This window comes from Alnus glutinosa, chromosome 8, assembly GCF_958979055.1.
Source record: "Alnus glutinosa chromosome 8, dhAlnGlut1.1, whole genome shotgun sequence".
NCBI classification, from domain to species: domain Eukaryota; kingdom Viridiplantae; phylum Streptophyta; class Magnoliopsida; order Fagales; family Betulaceae; genus Alnus; species Alnus glutinosa.
This window is the reverse complement of record NC_084893.1, coordinates 24,238,715-24,259,574: the sequence shown is the minus strand read 5'-3', so window position 1 is coordinate 24,259,574 and position 20,860 is coordinate 24,238,715. Positions and strand designations below refer to the sequence as shown.

At 35.6% G+C, this 20,860-nt stretch overlaps 1 protein-coding gene and 1 non-coding gene across 2 annotated transcripts; one reads left to right on the top strand and one right to left on the bottom strand.

Moving 5' to 3' along the window:
- The first annotated feature begins 1,775 nt into the window (after positions 1-1,775).
- TRNAQ-CUG (transfer RNA glutamine (anticodon CUG)) lies at positions 1,776-1,847 on the top strand. Its single transcript has one exon. It is a non-coding gene; the product is annotated as a tRNA-Gln (tRNA).
- A 989-nt stretch (positions 1,848-2,836) lies between these two features.
- On the bottom strand, positions 2,837-20,632 carry LOC133875002 (trafficking protein particle complex II-specific subunit 130 homolog). Its single transcript, XM_062312969.1, has 21 exons — positions 20,356-20,632; positions 19,076-19,305; positions 17,938-18,119; positions 17,083-17,266; positions 16,356-16,446; positions 15,145-15,305; positions 12,161-12,250; positions 11,850-12,011; positions 11,494-11,555; positions 11,200-11,290; positions 10,372-10,535; positions 10,068-10,281; positions 9,156-9,701; positions 8,847-9,059; positions 8,197-8,590; positions 7,986-8,076; positions 7,758-7,842; positions 7,277-7,466; positions 4,402-4,697; positions 3,542-3,632; positions 2,837-3,438 (listed from the first exon to the last, which is right to left on the bottom strand). The coding sequence occupies exons 1-21, from the start codon at positions 20,417-20,419 to the stop codon at positions 3,263-3,265; spliced, it is 3,777 nt and encodes a 1,258-aa protein (XP_062168953.1). The 5' UTR covers positions 20,420-20,632; the 3' UTR covers positions 2,837-3,262.
- Between the last annotated feature and the right edge of the window lie 228 nt (positions 20,633-20,860).

Genomic DNA, 20,860 nt, shown 5'->3' with positions numbered 1-20,860 from the left:
TTTCTCATAAAAGTATAGAGTGTAGGACAAAATATAGCCCATTGGCGCTTGTAATGTGCATTGCCTGGGGATCTACCATTCTCTCCACATCACTTTATGTGACTAACGGCATTTCCTCCACCAATCTCAATTTCTTTGACAATACATGCATGTAGAACTCAAATCGCTAGCAAAGAAGATTGATAGGGTATTTTTTAATAAATAAATAAATATATAGTTTTCCTCTAAATTAGTTTAAAATAAACTTCTTTAATTCCGTCTATAAAATTACAATTTGTTTATTAAATTATCTAATAATTTTTAAATGCATACTAGCCGTGCAAGCTAGAGACTACTCTCCGCTCTAAATTTTCATATCATACCATATACGTTCACATTGACTTTGTAATTTATATGTATTATTTAAAACACGATACATCGGTAACATTACTCATCTGGGTATGTTACGAATAGTGAAATTCTATCTATCTGGCCAACAACTTAACATGGCATTGGTGTTTGTTCCTTAAAAAAAATAAAGAGCAGGAGCATAAGATTCAACAGCTAATCATATGCACAAAAGAAAACAGCAAGTAAAAGATTAATTTAATACGATGTCGTCAATCTCAAGTCACAAAAAATAAATATGATCATCGTATTCTGAAAAATGATCAATATTTATATGAATACGGATGGCTTTGCAATAACTCTCTTTAATTTGCGAATGAAGTAATGTTGCGGTAAGATTCAACTACCCTTTTAATTGCAGTGATGAAAGGCCGTACAACTGCGTGCCATGCACAGAGAAAGTGAAAACATGAGAGCTTGGCAGTGGAGAGATATGGAGTCATAAATACTCTACCAAATTGTTAAGAAACCCATCTGCCTGTGAATTCGATCATGTATACTTCTCAATACATTTCCTCCATTTTTTTATACTAATATATAGCAACTTGGGTCTTTCAAATGCGAGAGAAATGTTGTACACTGTCACACTTTTGAATATACACTTTTTTTTTCTTTTTTTTTTTTTTTTGTTGTTGTTGTGTGTAAGTGGAAAGTATTATTAAATTTTGAATTCAATTATAATTTTTATTGTTACGTCAAAAAATGTGAAAGTGAGAGTGTGCAACATTTCTCCAAATGACAAGCTTTATATCAACAACTTTCCTTTTACAGGGATGTGCATTCAGTTCTCGAAGAGTTCTTGGTATGTATGAAAAAGTAGTCTCTTTTCCTTTTACAGGGATGTGCATTCAGTTCTCGAAGAGTTCTTGGTATGTATGGAAAAGTAGTCTCTTTGATTTGGTTCTGGTTCTGAAACCAAATGAGCTGCTTTTAACAAGCTAAAAAGCTTTGGATATGCATATTGGACTAACTAGAAACCACATTTTTATTTCATCATTATTCTATCTTGCTACATGGCACTGCCAATTAGGGGTGTACATGAGAATGCAAATGCAGTTATTTGTAATATCCGCATTCGCAAAATGCAAATATCGACTTTAGATATCTGCATCTGCATCATATTTTTACTAACCACATCCGTGTGGTTATTGCGTTTATTATCCGCTATCCGCATATTAGGTAATAGCAGATGCGAGCGATTAATATATGCATGCATGTACACCCCTAGCGTCAATCAGCCATTGCTTTTTTTAAAAAAAATCATTGACTAATTGACATTGTCATATCAGCAAAATAAAATAAAAAGTGTAAATAAATATATAATATAATTCAATAAAATATATGTTGTAGAAAGTTAAATATATTTGTGAACTACAGAGTTCAGCAAAGGTCCCATGGTCTAGTGGTCAGGACATTGGACTCTGAATCCAGTAACCCGAGTTCAAGTCTCGGTGGGACCTTTTATATCGATTTATTTTGTTCCCCTCACGTCTGGGCCTCTTCTTCCTTCCCATAAAATCCTGATTTGGCTTGGTGGCCCAAAAGAAACAATTAATAAATTTCATATTGGTTACAAACTTTTAAGAATTCTTTTAATCGTTCCCCTTTAATCTTTATCTTCTTTTATTTACCCAATAGAAACTGAATGTAATCAAATCTGTCCCTCTGTAATCCAAGTCAATTGTGTTCCAGAGTGTTCACCATTTCTCTAATTCCCAGACTTGGATAATATAATTTCCAGATTAAGCTCAACTGCCAAGCATTCATACACAAAATTTATCATTGACCATTATGGTTTTGGTTACTGTAGAATTTTTATTAGGGACGACAATTCATGTTCGCGTATTAAAATATGAACATAAGACTATATTAAGACAACCTTAATCTAACCCATTTAATCAAAACGGGTCAAATTTCTCAATCATAATTCGTCAAGTCGTATTAAAAATTGAGAGCCAAATTTTTTAATGCATTATGTACTAAATTCATTTAGCTCCAAACATGTCGAGGGTCACTTGGGTGCTAAAAGAAGCGTCAAAGTACTCAACAGTAGAATCAAGAATGCTTTGGGAGTCTTAATAAATCAGCAGCAGATATCGGAGACCCACTATTGTGTCGATGGCAACAGACTCGAGTAGCTATTGTGCCCACAGAATGTTACATGTACTTCTAAATGCTTATTTTTTAGGTATTTATTTCATGATATGGCAGTAAAAATGGTCATTGATATATCATATACAGATTAATTTATTTAAAATTCAACGATGATTTTCACTTTCACATCATGAAAAGTACTTGACAGTACATAAAGATTTCCTACTCCAAGATTGTCCAAAATGTATTGAAGTGACCAAGAAATAAAGATTCCAATTTCTTTTTGAAAGAAAAAGAAAAAAAAAAGAAAAGAAAAGGAAAACAAAATGGGATGATTGCACATGTTTCCATCATATAAAATCATGCATTAGATCAAACAAAAGATCTTTCATTGAGACACAGCCACATCCAACATATCAGCACACTCCTGAATTTATTTCTCACAAAAAAAAAAAAAAAAAAAAATGAAGTTTATGTCTTTGTTCATCTCTACATTATATTGTACATGGAAAGAAAGTACAAAATCCACTGTACATAGCAGGGATGTCGGATGTTCAGAACACCCAAAGAACTACCTCAGCCATACTATAAATTAAACTAACTTCTCCGGATTTTCCAGCAAACTCAACAAACACAGATTTACAAATATCTAGGTAATCAAAACTGGATACATTACCTCTATAACTGTAATTTTTAATTGAACCGAAAAACTTGGTCCAACCAGAGTGGAAAACTATAGTGACCGGGGATAACAGCAATGCAGGATGCAGGAGCTAAGTAATCATGCAGGAATGCAGAAGGAGGAGCTGAGAGGCGGAGGCAAGACACAAACCAGATGAGGCCCAGCAGGGTTGCAACTTATATTTGCCTCCTCAACATCTGGCAGTCCAAGTTGTGGGGGACGAACATATCCTGCTACCAGCGGCATGCATAATATTGAGATAACTATCCTGGAACCTGTCGTCGTAAAAAAAGGATGATCAAGATGCCGCAGAAATGAGTGGCTATAAGCTACCAGATTTTAACGAAAACTTATAAGCGAAGAAAGAAGTTTAGGTACCTTGCTTTGTGGAGACAGAAACATGGCCTCTTTTCCTCCCAGCAATCATCCAATTATCAGAATTTGCATCGACTTCATACAACACCTCATCCTGTTTCTCAAGCAACAAAGATAATTTAAAGCATCTGAAGGATATACACGAGTAATAGAAAATTTCACATTCTTATATTTAGTAATAGCTGCCCAAAGTACTCCTCAGGTCTTAAGAATCTAAGAAGCTGCATGTTCTTCATCCAACAGAGGGTAGTGGGGAAGAAATAAGAAAACACATGCAAAGGCAACATCATATGAAGGGTATAAAAATAGAATCTATGTTTTCTGCTGTTTTAATTTCCGATATTGAAAAATCACCCTTTCTAAGCAAACATGCAATATCATAATAGTTTATTTTCTTTTCCTACCCTCTCTAAGCACCAAATAAAGCAAAAGAACAATCCAGGAAAAGGAAACATTACTTACTGGTAAACTTTTTTTTTTTGATAAGTCATTACCTACTGGTAAACTACACAAAGAATTCATGCAAATATTAAATGAAACATATAAGTTCAAGTCCTATGATACCAAAAGAATTCTGTGGACAAAGGCCAATGGACATGCTACATCTCAACAGTCTTCAATGGTACTTCGATCCTTTCACAAAACAAGGTCCAAAGGAATGGATACTAAACACCTCAATTCATAACTGAAACGATAAAAGCAACTATCTTACAACAATATGACAATTGGCTTAAAAGAGTTGAACTCTGCAATCGATGCCACATCAAAATTTGATAGGAAAGGAGTGATTCTCTAGAATCCTGAGTTCTAACATTCCTCGAGTATTGGCGATAAATAATGGGACCTTCCTTCCCTTGACTTACATTATGTTTGGAAACTTCATCCTCGAAATCTCTTAACCTTTCAACCCTCCATTTCATGCTAACAAGTTGCCCAACTCTAAGGCCACCAGAAGGAAGAGGAAGAAAACCAACGGCCAGGCATGGGTCAAGCACAGGCCTCTGCAAAACAAGAGAACTCCTGAAGAACAAATCCTGTCTAACACCCTCGGTTCCAGGAGATTCTACAGCCACAGGCGGGTGTGCTCCAAGAGTCCTATCACCAGAAATTCCATATCTGAGATTTAATATGCTATCTGGTCGTGGTGCCTTAGCTTCATCTGCAAACCAAAGGAAATATCAGCATTCTTAAATGTAAGACAAATATGAAAAGATTTGCTTTCATATAGGCTACAAGGAAACCAGTCTGATTTCGACATATTAGTGTTTGGTTGAAATACAAAAATTATTTTTTTTATTTTTTTTTCTGTAATGATTAATCACTAACTACTTTGTAAATGAGAAATTCATGGCATTAATTTTATTTTTTTTTTGTTTTGTTTACTTCTTTCGTTTAAGCAGTATCACAATTACTTAGAATAATTGAGATTACAATTTAAAAAAAAAAAAACTAGTGGGAACAAATAAGCTGAACATTCATCACCACATCCTGAACTTCAGTAAAAGCTGTCTTTACTATAGTTCAATCTTCTAAACTCCAAGAAAATCAGATGAGATACAAGTTGACATGTAAACTCATCGAATGGCACGACAAAAAGAAAAAACTTGTCGCTCAATTGAAATAAACCAATTGATCAGGTTGAACAATGGAGTTCAAAGACTCAAAAGTTCTTTAAAGGTGTTGTTCGCATGGAATTCATTTTCCATGTTAAAATAGGCATTCGACTGCTGGTGTTTTCACCAAACATGTTTTATGAAAATAGAACATATTTTACACCAAACAAATACTAACGTTGTTTAAAGGCCAAAGGTTGTGAGAACACAAGCATCTTTTCTAATAACACATTTTTTCAAGAATGAACTTCTAACAATGCGGGTTTTCAACATTGCATAGATGAATCTAACAAGTCGCAAATTTTCCAGTCCTAACATAAACACAGCTTATGACAACTAGAAATACTAGGAAAGGAGTTTAATCTTAAATGGTTCTTCTAACATGTATTTGTCATTGGTAAGTTAATTCTAGTGGATCTTGAACTCAGCACCTCACCATTCATCCTATTATTGTAGGAGGAAGGATCATTTGAGCTAGAGCTCATTCGCTTCCAGCAATTTTGTAGATCTAAACAAAGCTCTAATTAATCTAAAAAACCTTTTTTATCATTTAAAATAAGAACCTTAATTTTGTATAAAGCAATTATCATACCAAAATTGTTAATGGATTGAAGAAGCCCACTTCTTTTCCCTACTACTTCCTTATCTTACTGCCCTGCCTAAACCATTTTGGCTCTATGTAGATTGTTAATGCAGTACCAAATCCAATAATTTTAGTCTTTTTTATTATTTCACTAACAATCTTAAAGGCCAAGGCATTCCAAAGAGGCAGGCATGCCCAGACAACGGTTAGCCATGGCAAGGACAAGGCATGCTCCTGGAAGCAAAAAGCCATATCATTCAAATCCTAGTTTGAAGCTGTTTCACACTTTGATACATGAGTATATTTTTAAGCTAGAGAGCTTTAATATGCATGAGCTTATGAAAATAAACTTATTTTGAAAAATCCAAAATGGAGCACCAGGACCTTTGTCACTTCACCCATTGTACGTCATAGTAGTCAACAGTTCCTCAGATGTATATAGCACTCAAAGATAATATAGCCAAGCTGAATCAACTTCACCCCATCAATACTGTCTGCATCCTAGGTGATATCAATTGATATATCTAAATCGCTATTTCAAAGGACCTTCGAGAAACCAATGTGGCAAGCCTATAAAAATCAGCACCATACTATCACTGAATATGGATTAGCTGTACCTAACTGTTTTAAAAATACCACATTTAGAAGTTTAAAACCCCGCTACAAATATAGAAGGGAAGTATATAACATAAAGCATGTTAATATATCAGAGGTATAGTAGATAGTCCTGATCTGGCACAAATTGTAAAAGGAGATCTACATATAAGAGCATTCCTAGTAGCCTCATCAAAATAACTTTTTGGTGAGCCAATTTGATAAAAACACTAAAAAACCATTCACAGCAGCCTCACTATTTTAACCAAAAAGTTTTGATGAGTGAAATTACTCACCAATTCTGATGAGTAATATTCACTCACCAACTCACTCACCAATTTTGTTTCACCATTCTCTCTCACATGATCAGCACATTTTTTTCCTTTTCTCTCATTTTCTTCTCCCATCGCCCATCTCTCTCACACAATAATGTCCTTATTTCATGGACATAAAGGATTCTTTGTAAAAATATTAAATAGAGAAAGAATATAGAAATATTAAAAAAAATATTATTTAAATGGAATAGTGATAGTAAATAGTTAAAATGGTGAGGCTGCTGGAAGAATTTTAAAAAAGTGGCTCACCAGAATAGAGAAAAGTGATTTTTAGCTACTTTGGTGAGTAAAATTTGATGAGGCTACTAGGAATGCTCTAGGTACACTGACCAGATGAGATATTGTTTGGAAAATAGATTACAGGGAAAATGCTCTCCGACTATGGTGGGAAACTTAACGCCATAATTATTTATAACTATACCTCTTTTACTTCAGGTATTATTATGATTACCAGTTCTCAAGCCTTGGAATGGTCTTTGAATGACCTATGATGATATATAAGACATTACTGCATATTAATCTTTAGAATGTAAGACACTCATCTACTCCTGTTTGACTTCAGCATGGAAGCGTACAGGTGCCAAAATTTATTTGCACAATCAAATGAGAATACCTTCAGCATTTGACATCTCTAAGCATATACTGAACAGTATTCCTGCTCTGGAATGTGGAGAAATGATGAGGGGGGTGAAGCCTGAAGTTGGTCTCCCATCACCTTTTCTAGTATGAACAAATCCATCTTGAAGATCAAGCCAAGCATCATAGATGGTTAATGTGGCCTTCACTTCTGATTGTAGTATCACCTGGAAGAACATTTACCAATGTAGACTTCATAGAAAAATGGATAAATCATGACAAGAGAATGTCGTAGACTCATAGTGTTGTTCACAATAATAAATGTGAACTATTTTACTAATCTGTAAGTATTGTAATGAAAGACAGCAAGCTAAAGTATCTTCCATTAAGTGAGGTGAGTCATTCTAGTTACAGATGGAAAAAATAAAATTTTTGGTTTGTTAAAATTTGGCACCAGTTCTTTGAAATCAAAGTAATACATAGAGATGTACGCTTTCAAAAACTTAAAGACAATTTACCTGCAGAAGCAAAGTTCCATCATTGCATTTATCTGCAATGCGTGTGCTCACGTGGAAAGGGTCAGTAAAATGGACAGCTAAGGTCCTGCACATTGGGCCAAGTAATTATTCAGACAAATGCAAAACTAATAAAAATATCAAAAAGTTGAAAAAAGAAATGAATAAATAAAAAACAGGAAAGCATAATTTGATAATTTAAACTCGAAGAATGATGGACAATGAGAATGCCTCTCAAATATCTGGTTGTGGGATACTCCAAATTCAAGCTTCAGAGCTATCGTCCTCATTCCATCCACAATACTCTGTCTCTGAGGGGTAACTGCCCATAGCAAACAAAATGTCATATGCATGGAAGCGAAGCAGTTGGATGCAACAAAAAACATAGATACATGCCACACAATAGATATTGGAACCACCAAAAATGTATCATAATCTTAACCTGAAGATGATCCTCTGGCAAGCCTGTCACCAATGGCACATATTGGAATCCACAGAATAGAAGTCACATTATTTGCCCAACCTGGAAACTCGATCCTGCCATCATGGAGTCTCAACTGCTCAAAATCTTTATCAACAGCCAAAGAACCATCTTTCTGAGCCGCATCAGACTTTGCCATTTCAGCAGCACTCTGACACACATCAGCATAACTCTCCATCTCAATGACATGTGACTCTTCAATCTTCAGACCTGGACCAGTATCTACATGCAATACAGCGTCTTTGAGGGAGTAGTTCATGGGCCTTACTATGATCCCAACCCACTGAGGTTCATTTATTAGCAAAGCAGATGAAATAGCTGCAGCAAGGTCAACCAAGGCTCTGGGTTTAAAAACCTATGGATAAAAGCTTTTGTTAGATGATTAAAAGAGTATATTTATATAACAAATAAAAGACGGATACTAAGAAACTGGTCCCTTATTCTTAAAGTGCTCCAGGATCTGAATGCATGACAAGTGGATAATGTAAGAAGAAAATCATCGGTATGAAAACACAGATCTCCTCGTCTCAACATCATAAACACCATTATTATCCAGATTTCTATTCAACTTTTTAACTATGAAATTATCCCCCGGCTTCAAGACACAGTACCTTCAAGATAGGTCTAGTTGGCTTTTCATATATCATAAAATCGTCACTGTCTGCAGGGGCACCCTTGGAAAAACTATGAGATCTAAACCGCAAATGCCCAATCTGCCCAGTAAGAACTCCCAAGACATAGGAACCTGGTTTTTGAGGGGGTAAATCCAAGGTAATTGTATTCCGACCAGGCTTTAGAACTATAGCAGAAGAGCTCCTTAATGCCTGAAATAACAGATGAAATGATTGTTATTCGGAACTCATCTATAAATTGTTCCAACTGCAATGAAAAAGCATAACATAATGTCTTGAAAAGCATACCTTGACACCCTCATCACCATTATATGTAGCCATCAATGTGAGACTGAGTGAATCAAGAGTAATATCATCAGGAAAGCCACTCCAAACTGTCACAGATAAAGTACCAGGATCCCCATCACATAGCTCCAACGGGGGTCCAGGATTGCCAGAAAATGTAACTAAAGAAGATACATCTAGGGGTACAGGGTGCTTCATTTCACTGTGTGCAAGGTGAACAACTTCAGACTGAAATGCTTGGCGTTCCTTGGTCGAAAATAAGCCTTTATCTAGTGAAAGCAGTCTCACACAAGATGATAGGTAACCAGCTTGATCATTAAGTATTTTCTGACACACAGCTAAATTTGGAAGGACTTCAGCCAATAAATCCTGCCATCCTTCACCAGCATATAAGGCACAAACCTTCTCATATGACTTTGCAGCAAGATCAATATTTCCGTGTTTGAAGCAGACAGCTGCTATTTCACCATCAAGGACAACGCCATGTCTTTTCCACCAGGAGCGATGGTAATTGTCAGCAGCACCTTTAGTTAGCTCCAGATATTTTTGCTGCCAGCACCAAATTTAGGATTGCACAAAATATGAGAGAGATTCAACCACTAATAGGAACTAACACTTTAAAAGAGATACAGGAAAATAAACAACTGTATATCAAAATGTGCTGCTGTATATTAAAAGAGATGTGAAAGCCTAATTTAGACTCCAGCTTTTCAGGGTGAGACCACTTTAGAAGAAGCAACTGTATATCAAAGATCATTAAGAAGTAGCCATCGTATTTGAAGGAAGGGATAATGATTTGATTAAATAAATAGGTCTGTTATAGAGCATGAGAAATTTGAAGAGGATTTCCTTAAGGGCAAGAAACTTTTACTGAATTCTGTGTGCATGTGTGTATGTTTGGCCTGATATTTATACCTCAAACTCCTCTAAAGATGATATAGATTTCCATAGATCAGGATTAGAAATTGTATGCTGCAAAGCATGGTGGGCAGCAACATAAATTTCAGCAAGTCTCATAGGTCGATCAATTGAGCTCTCAAAATTTCCAGGTGACGAGTTAGTGCGTGACATGGAGCTTGGACGGATTTTTTGTGATGGGGACATCTTTATGGATGCATCTGAACCTGATCTGCCAATGTACATACCGCCAAGATAAAAACTTGAAAATCCAACAACACCAAAAATACATTTACATAAAATTAATGCGTCATTTCAGTACCCATCACTGAAAATTGGGCGACCTTCAAACATTTCGACCATATTCCCAGCAGAAAGAGAAGCCCTTCGTCGATTAGCCTCACGCAAAAGAAGGGAAGGTTCAAGTGGCAATGATTTCCTCTGAATACCAAAGTGCTGGACTCTAGGAGTTTCTTGGAGAATTATCTGCACAAAGGAAACCATATTCAAATAGGTTTTTTGGGAAGTTGAAAAGAGTCATTAGCAAAAATAACTATTACCACATTTTTTTGAGAAATTTTGCGCTTGGCATATCAAGTATCACATATGAAAATACATTTATTACAAAGACTGCTATAAGAAGCTCTTTGAAATGAATACAGCTTACAAGAAAATTGACAGGCCCAATGACAATTAAATGTAAGTTCCGTCATGGAAAAGATCGATCCTAAATTTCCCTCAAAATGGTCATCCAAGTTTTAGTCCTAAATAATAAAGTTAATTATCTAATAGTTGAATTAAAACTGTATTTTTAAGAAACAAGGCCACTAGTGTAATTTTCTATAAGGCCAGCAATTTTGTTTGGGATCCAAAAGTTCCATTTCAGAATATGAAATTATCGGCTCCTAATTGAAGCACCACATAGACCTATATTAATTATATTTTGAGAGTTTTGAATGAAATGAATCAGATATTACTTCATTCTTCGAATTGACTACCTAGAGTTATCTTCTGCAATGACTATCTTTCTTAACAACACAAGTTCTATTAATCGAAAAGGCACAAGAGCAATGTGATTTTCAAAGAATTTTAATAAATAAAATTGTCATTTTGCTAGCTCAGCCCTGCATATGCTATATTGAAAACTTACCTTTTCCTTCACAAAAACCTCAGATGAAGCATCAGGTGGAACTGAAGGCCAAACTGCTGGCTTGGGCCAAGGTAGCATGCTGAGTGAAGCACTGCTCAAAATAAAAAGATAAAGCTAAAAGGACGATTCCAGACAATTCTTATCCAAAAGGGAAGAAGAATAGTCTAGACATCAAATAAACTTTTGTTGCAGTTGAAGAATAACATAACTCAGCTTGCTCTTAGAAAAATATTAGGAGCAACCAAATTCAAAGAATGCTAAAAGTGGATTTGGCCTTTAAACTTAACTATGTACCTGTTGACAGGACTTCTTTCAATCTCTTTTCCATATCCAATTAAATATGCAAGCCTCATGAACTGGCAAAAAATCATAAGTACACTCATTCAGAATCTTTTTAGCAAGCCAGAAATAGAAAAAAAAAAGTGAAATCATTTTGTAATAACTGTAGACAACCTCCAAAAACGGTGTGGAACACTGCATCAATGCATTCAAACAAATACCAAAATGTTTAAAACAAAGTTTCTGATTTAACCACATACTTTAGTGATGGATATGAGTCACTAGAATGGGCTACTCAGAATATTGGTACATCACCTAATAAATCATTAAACAAGAAAAATATGCAGTTACTTTACTAACAAAAAGCCTACCTTAACCCTGCACAGTGAATAAAGATCACCCAGAAGGCGGTAGAACTCCTTTTCTATGTCAGGTGCCAGATGTCCTTCAATATAATGAGAAGCAGTTGAATTGATCAAATCCAAGCAGGCAGTTATTACCCAAACTTCACGCATACAAAAGGGTAGAATACTCTGAGAAGAACTCCAAGATGAAAGGAAACAGAAAAGGGGGGAAAAAAATCAGAACCAATATTCTTCAATTAAAGCTCAAGACAAGTAACAATAGTTTTTGATAAGTAAGACAAGTAACAATAGTACATTAAGCAAAGATTATCAAGTACCTCATGCAGTGCCAGGGCCTTTGAGAAGCTTATTATGAATGAATAACCCCTTGAAGCAACCTCAAAGGGGCGATTCAGCTTGAACAAAAGCTGCAATTTGACACACATCACTGAGATGCAGAACCATTTATAATTTCAGCAAAGAAAAAAGTCACTATACGTGTAAAGGCTCTATATGAAAGAAATGCAAGCATGGAGCTTTTAATGATGGAAAAGTTGAAAACATGATGCTCCTCTTAAGGCATCAAAAGGAAAGTACTTTTTGCTTCAGAAAGCAACTTAAAACCACACTAATCAAAGATTAGAAATGGCTAACTACTTCCATAATGGATAAAAATATTAGAAACTAAAAGTGACATGCCAATGAGAGGTTTAAAAAGCTACTTTTATGATGAATTAGCAAAAACAATAAATAAATGTATTAACAACAATGGACACATACATGCTGGTCAACATGCAAATGATGCACACGACAAGTCTTTGAACAAAATCCGTCTAATTCGAAATGAAGATATTCCACTAAGTCAGCGGCAGTGAGTGGGGGCTTCGTTTCTAGTTTTTCGCCGGGGGGGGGCTAGGAGTGATGATCTTGTTGTGGGAAATGTGAGTGGGTTGGCTTGTATTCTAGGTTTTAGGGTTTCTTCCTTGCCTCTAAAATATTTGGGTCTCCCTTTCGGTGCTCCGTTCAAGGCCAAGTCTGTCTGGAATTCTATCATTGAGAAAATAGAGAGAAAATTAACTGGTTGGAAAAGACTTTACTTGTCAAAGGGTAGTTGAGTGACGTAGATTAAGAGTACTCTGTCCAACCTTCCTACCTATTTCCTCTCCCTTTTCCCTATCCCAATTAGTGTTGCTAATTGATTAGAAAAATTGCAGAAGGGATTTTTTGTGGAGTGGTTTGAATGATGAGCCGAAATTCCATCTTGTTAATTGGAAGAAGGTTTGCTCTCCTATCCATTTAGGAGGGTTAGGGATCAGGAGCTTGTCTACATTCAATCAATCCTCTTGGGTAAGTGGTTGTGGAGATTTGCTGTGGAGAGAGAGAATTTTTGGCGCCAGATTGTGGATAAAAAGTATGGGAGTGTGGCAGCAGGTTGGTGTACTAAGGGGGCCAATGATGCTTATGAGATGAGCGTTTGGATACACATTAGGAGGGAGTGGGATATCTTCTATAATTTTACTAGTGTGTAGGTGGGTGATAGCTCTTGTACCAAATTCTGGCATAATATATGGTGTGGAGATCGTCCCTTGAAGGATTCATTTCAGGAGTTATTTTGTCTTGCTAGGAATAGGGATGCAACAGTGGCTGACCTTAGGAGTGTTAGTAATGATACAGCTCATTGGGACATCAAGTTCCCTTGGTACATGATTGGGAGATGGACTCCATCTCTTCTTTCTTCAATGTTTTGTACTCAGCTAGAGTGGGTTGGGAGGTTGTTGATAGTCTATGTTAGATGCCCTAAAGAAGAGCTTTTGAGGTCAAAACTTTTTATAAGGTTCTCCTTCATAATTATGTTTCCCCTTCCCTTGAAAGAGCGTTTGGAGGACTAAGGCTCCTTTGAAGTTAGTTTTCTTTACGTGGACAACTTCCCTTGGGAAAATTCTCACTTTGGATAATATTGGCAAGCGTCAATATGATAAATTGGTGTTGTATGTGTAAAAAGAGAAGGGAAACTCCAGATCATCTTTTTCTCCATTGTGATGCCGCTAGAGACCTGTGGATTATGGTTTTTCAGATGTTTAGGGTAGAGTGAGTTATGCCTAAACAGGTGGACCTTTTGGCGTGTTGGTATAGGGGGGTAGGGCAAAATGACAACATTATTGTTTGGAATGAAATTCCTTCTTATTTTGGTGCATATGGGGAGAAAGAAATGCTCGAAGCTTCAATGATCTTGAGAGAACGAGTACGGTTCTACGGACCTGTCTTCTCAAAACCTTATTTGAGTGGAGGTTTTCTACCACTTTACCCTGTGTCTATAGCTATGCAAATTTTTGTCCTCTTTTTTCTTGTTCTTGATTTGTGGAGTGTTTTCTATTGTATACTCCCTGTTTACTTGGGTAGCGCCCATTGCGCGTCTACTGAATTTCCTTTACTTATCAAAAATTGAAATTAGTATTTCTCAGCTCTCTAAAGCATTTTCATTGTGATCATTTGATATATCTTTAATCAAAATATATGGACAGGTACAAATAATCTAGAATTTAACTTCTATGGGGAATGGCAATTGCTACAGCTACTTTTACTACATCCTGGGACATCCAATGCATTAGAATCAGAATATGCATCAGTCTTACAGCATTGAGGCAAGGCCACTTAAAACTTTTTTTGATAAGTAAAAAGATTAGTTATCTTTCTGATAAAAAGAAACAAAAGACACCGTCTACAGAGTTGGGGTTACAAGAATAATATTACACCATATAGTCTTCCACATTTCTTGAATTTAGTGGTGTAAGGCTTAGTAGGAGTAATTTTATATTAAGTTTATGTCAGAGGGGGGCACTTATTAACCTTTAATTTGGAGTTTTACGATAATAGGAAAAAAAAAAAAAAAATAGTACCAAATCTTTCCTAGACAATTCAAACTTCTTTCCTTGTGTGTATTTGTGCATGGTGTGCATGTGAGAGAGAGAGTGAGAGAGGATAATGACAGAATCAAATGATCTTCCAAAAGAATGAAATTACATTGTGAGCATCTACTCAAAAGTACTTGCACAGCACCATCTTCGGAGCAGTTTGAATCAAACAGAAATAAATTACTTGTAGCCAAAATTGGATAAAAATACTTAATCAAGTTAACAAATGGATTCCAACAACCAATGAAGCAGCACATTTGAAAGTAAGAAAAATTAATACATGCAAAATAAGATGTGCAACGTTGAGAAAGCAAATAGAACAATATCTTTGCAATGATATCACTATCTAATTTGATTTGCTTTCATATCAACCATGTAACATCACACAAGCAATTCTTAGTTTTGCAAACCTTTGATTGACAGGCAAACATATACTGTCTAAATTCGAACTCCCTAAACGACTCATCTTGAACAATCTGCATCAATGGTTTATTTCCAGGATTAAGCAATGCTGCCTGATCATCACCACGGTCTACTCCTCCAAAGTCTCTTTGTTTCACTGCCATATTAACTGCATAATCGATGTAAGTTTTAATAATTTCTTTTTGATAAGTAATAAGAAATTTTATTAAGAAAAGATCACAGGGATAAGTTGTGATCCATCATTAATTATTAATCAAGAAACACTTCAGTGAAAAGCAAGTACTTATTTCACCAACAAATAGAAGCATCAAATATAATGACCAGAATAATAAGAATGTAGCTTTTGATCAGGAATGATAAACACAAATATCACATAAATTCATGTTGAAGGTATAGTTGTGCTACCTTAGAAGTCTACATAAGAACAAAAAGGACATTAATAATTGCACAATCACCAATAACAAATCTATATTAAAACTCATTTTGTGAAAAATAAACAGAAAAATGAAACAGGATTGTAATAAATAGGAATGGCTTCAAACAAGGAGAATGACCCCTTGAAACTATTACTCCAAGGTGATTAGTGAAAATGATTGTAGGGGACACAGTGAAACAAGAAAATACCTTATAATGGTCTCCATCCACATCTATTAACGATAGAGATCCTAATATGGTGAACTAGAGTTTAGAGAGAAAGAGAGCAGTATCAAGACCAATAATTCATGATGCCTTATCTAACCACTTGAGCTCCATCTAGCACCATGTTTTAAGTTTGTATGCTGTAATATATTAAGATGATTAATGACATCTATGATTCAAGATGCGACAAAATGTGAAGTGAAACAAATATTAAAATCAAAGTAGACTCCCTTCAGGTTCAGCAAGGGCATGTGAAGTGAAACAGATATTAAAATCAAAGTAGACTCACTTCAGGTTCAGCAAGGGCTCCTCTCTTATTGTAGAATGAATAAATTAAACCTGTGTTCTTGCACCTACAAGCTTATGTGCTGGATTATTTAGGCACTAAGTATCAAGAACCTTTCTACACATTATATAGACAAAGGCTGGTCAGATGCCTAATATATATTTGAAGGTGAGATCATCATGTGTGTGTATATCAAAGCACTACTTTTATTGGATAATTAAAAGCATCATCAGAATTCGTATCTTGACAGCAGAAGGGATAACAAGTTCTCACCTGTTTCCAAATAGCAGAGTTCTAGTTCATCGTACTCACGTAATGCATCTTCATAAAGATGAGCCATCTCAAACAAAAACGCCAAGCTTTCCTGAGAGAAAAAGGCAAATGTTAGAAGTCAGAAACTTTATAAAAAGCGTAAAGGCGCCCCTAAGCATATAGGAAGTATACAAAAATACACCAAATCAAAAAAAGAAAGAAGAAGGGAAAAAAAAAAAAAAAAAAAGAAGACAGAAACTTCTAGAGTAAGCAGAAGAAGAATGTGATATACAACTGGGTTACATGGCTCTCAGGATATGAAGGATTTTTTAGACTTGGGCCTCCACATCTGTCCTAAGTGGGATGTTGCTCCCATCATGTACTTTAATACAAAAGTAGAGGATGAAATTTGGAAAAGTATGCTCTTTAGTACAACGATATGTTCTTGAAAAGAGAAAGCAAAACACAAAAGTATGCTCATTTCCTTTTTCTTTCATTCTTTGTACTCTTGGTCGGCTGCGTTCCTCGCACCTTTAACGTTTAGTTTTAATTATTTCCTTGTATTGTTTTCTACTTCCTCTTAGATGCCTTTCTTGTATACTTCCTGTATACTTGATTACGCTTTGCGTTTTTTAATGATATTTCTCTTACTTATCAAAAAAAAAAAACAATCAAGACACTCCTCCTTGCAGCCAAAGCACCCTTTATCAGATTTTTTCAATTCAAATATTTTGAAAAAAGGAACAACCTTCAAGATAAAAAAATTACAGAAGTTCCAGACTGGCATGAAGCGTTGTTCACTGAGTTTGCGTATCTCATCCTCATAAAACTGAACACGCCTGTCCAATGTATTTCTGATGCATTCCATAATCTTAGATTCCAGATCTTCCCAAAAATTTGCTTCAGGGCACTGTATATCTAATTTGCAGCACCTGAACAAAGGATATGTTAGAAACACTAGAAACCGAGGGAAAGAGCTTTCATAACTAAACCCTCTGCACAATGCCAAACTCATATTCGCTCGCATTTAGGTCTCTTAACGCAACCCCACCACCCCCCCCCCCCCCCCCCCCCCCCCCAACCCCCACACACACACACACAAAATCTCCCCAATTATGAAATAATGCTGCTAAGGTATTCAATATATAACACTTTTGACCTCAAATTCTCTTGGTCATATAGACCACCAATGACTCAACACAATATATTCACCAAATTCTCTTCTGGTTAACAGGTAAAAAGAAAAAAACCAGTGACTGTGATGATCTGAACTAAGAAATGATCATGATCATGAAAACACCAATTTTTAAGTCCGAATATTACACATACAATATTCTGACATTGTGCTGTTAAATTGTGAACAGTGAAGCAATTTAACATAACGGTGAGTAAAACATATTTTCCACTTAGGTTGAAGTTCAAAAGCAACTCTTTTGTGAAAAGGACTTGATGGAGAGCCTAAAGTGCAACAAACATTCAGTGAAGTATCAAAGGTAAAAACATGATCATTTGAGTAAAAACCAAAGTAGTGCTTATGTGCTAGTCAATTGTTCTTCATCCATTAGATGAAATAAAAACACATCGTAAAGAGCTGCAAGCATACCTCTCTCTCTTTTTGGAGCTAAATTCAACTTCAATTTTGGCATATACTTTTTTTGCCAATTTTGTAGCCTGATCATTATTTGGATGAGCTTTAGATACGAATACGATAAACCACTCCCGCTCGTCATTTTGGACAATCAATTTCAGGCGTGGTTTAAGGATGGTTTTGAACTCATCAAGATCCTAGGGGAAAAAATGAAAGTAAAACATAAGAAATATATTAGCAGTAACACAAAATAAAATAAAAATAAAAAATTCACAATCTAGTACCAAATATAAGAGCATCACGAAAAAAATAAAAATAAAATAATAAAATAAAACCATGAAATAGAGTTGTATAGTCTTTTCTCTTTTTTATGATCATATACTTTCAACATGCAAAAACTCCACAAGTTCAAACACAGGTCTGGGCAACAATAATAAATGCCTATCTCCTCAAGTCAGCTCCAGATGTGAATATTTGAATTTATTGATTCATAGATAGAGATAAAATATTATATAGGTTCAATTATGGGGGGGGGGGGGGGATTGTGTATCAACATTTAATTTATCAACTTCTTCATACAAACAGAAGTTCTGTCAGAAATTTCTGAAGAAACATGCCCATTGTCAATCACTTAAAATCATGCCAAATTTTCCCCTGCCCTCTCAACTACCAAAATCACACTACCCCTGAATCCACAACTGCAAGCATTCATTTATCATGTCAGACTTCATCGCAAGTGATTTGCAAACACACAAATACACTATTACTTACGTAAAGATATTGTGTTGGCCAACTCCCCCTAGTCATTATACATAAAACAATAAGAATATGTAGATGTATTTTCCAGAAACCTGGAAAACAATTTAAAAAGATAGTTAATTATTTCCTACTTTGAATAAGGCAGCTTATAGAAAACATCATTTTAACATGAGACAGTCAACTCTTAAATAATACAAGTGCATACACAAGACACTGATAGGATTGTATGTATAAGTAATATACTGTACAATTCCTTAGCCTTAGGAAACAGTGGTGATTTGAAATGTGTAATAACAACTGTATCATATGTCCACGTCTAACTTAAAATAATTTTACAGCTATATCATAATTAAGACTAGAACAAGTGGATAAGGTCAATGAGACGGCAAGTTACCTCACAGGTAACAAGAACCACTGTCGCATATGGCTCCCGAAACCAAAATAATGACTGCTCATGTGGGGACCGGCTACGAAGTCTTGAATCTGTTGTTAATATGAACTCAGAAGTCAATTTCTCCACAAACACAGGATTACGGGTCTTGTTGTTTAAACATGCTCTTTTGAATGGCAACCGCTCCTCAAATCCATTCTTTACAATTGGCCACAAATCGCTCACATCTTCCACTGAAAAGGCTTATAGGAAATTAGTGAGTAGGAACATTTAGCAAGTAAGACAATGATACGTTCTGACATTCAGCTATTGGACAAAATATATAAAAGATATCTGCTTCCAACAATGTTGTAAAGGCTATAGACCATGGCAAATGAGAACTTTCTATTAAAATAATTATAATACTAGGAAAGCATGTGATTCTCATCCCATAAATACATAAGGGCACTAGGAAATTTAAGGTTAAAAATTATCTTGTAAGTAACTCTAAAAACTGATGGCCAAGTGTTGGGCAAGATGTTATGAGATGGACTACATGCACATCATGCCATGAAGATTCTACCAATAAATAAAGCATCTCATAAGTAGCCCAAAAAGACACACAAACACAAACAGAGAATTAGGTATTCTGTCGTAGAATCTTCATAAATAACTCTTTTCGACTGCCTTTGGTGGCTTAGAAGAAAATCACTCTCGGAGATAAAGACAGAACAAGAATACAAAACAATCATTTCCCAAAGCATTGTGACTCTTAATATATCCCCATTTTTCAAAATCATCAAAATCACAGAGAATTACTTGACATCAATTGCGGAAAACAACCCATTTTCAAAAGTTTTTGTCACTGCTACCAAATGGAACCCTAACAATTCTAACATCTTCTTATGTAGAAGCAAACGTTAACAAAAATCATTCAGAAGACAACTTCCACAAGAGCAACGCTATACATACTAACAAGTCGCACAAAAATTCAATGCAAGTGATGAGGAATAGCGTCGTGCAGACGTGTCATGACAATGTAGCTTTCCCATTATTCACAACGAAAATTTTGTCCGATTCATTGGTAAGAAAGCATATTATCAGAAATATATACCACTTATTAATCTAAATCCACTATTTCCATCACAGAATTAAGCGACTCCATCTACAATTTAAATTCAAACCTAACAGTGTTGTAGGTGAGGCATTAAGATCAGTAGCTCGCGATGCCGAAAATTTAAATCCAACTAATAAATTCAGCTTCAATTTAATATCTAAAAGAATTTAAGGGATGCGATTAAAACCTGCAATAACAAGGTGATCACGGGAACTCTTGATCGTCTGGAACTGAGCGAGAAATGTCGCCATCACCGATCTACACCAACCATATGCAAATCATAGAGAGAGAGCGAGAGCTTCACTGAGTTCGGAGTGTGTAGGGAAAGGGGGGAGAGTTTGGAGGTTGGGACTTGGGATTCACAGCCAACCGGGGATCTAGTGCTTCGCGTCACACACGCCCGATGATTGGGACATCTCAGCTGACCGTTGGATTGCCGGTTCCCGCATGGCTAAGCTGGCCCATTCCTGGTGTTTGGTTGTTGGGTTATGTTATCCACGCTGGTTTTAAAGCGTGTGTTACTTTTTTTAAAGAAAAAAAAAGGGGGAAGTAATTTCAACGCGATTTTGTCATTTCGAGCACACAAGCTACACGATTATTAGTTATTACCTTAAAGCATTTATAGTAGTCACAATAAAATACCTTTTAACTATTTTGGTAAGTTAATTTGATAAAAATACTAAAAAATTACT

Bases quoted from the DNA above. Each gene is read 5' to 3' on its own strand.
- LOC133875002 (XM_062312969.1), bottom strand. From the start codon at position 20,419: ATGGCGACATTTCTCGCTCAGTTCCAGACGATCAAGAGTTCCCGTGAT. The intron at 16,447-17,082 runs GTTGTTCCTTTT...TTTTTCTCTCAG, and splicing joins GTAATTTTTTTATCTTGAAG to GAAAGCTTGGCGTTTTTGTT. The intron at 12,012-12,160 runs GTACTTGATAAT...AGTTCTTCTCAG, and splicing joins AGGCCCTGGCACTGCATGAG to AGTATTCTACCCTTTTGTAT.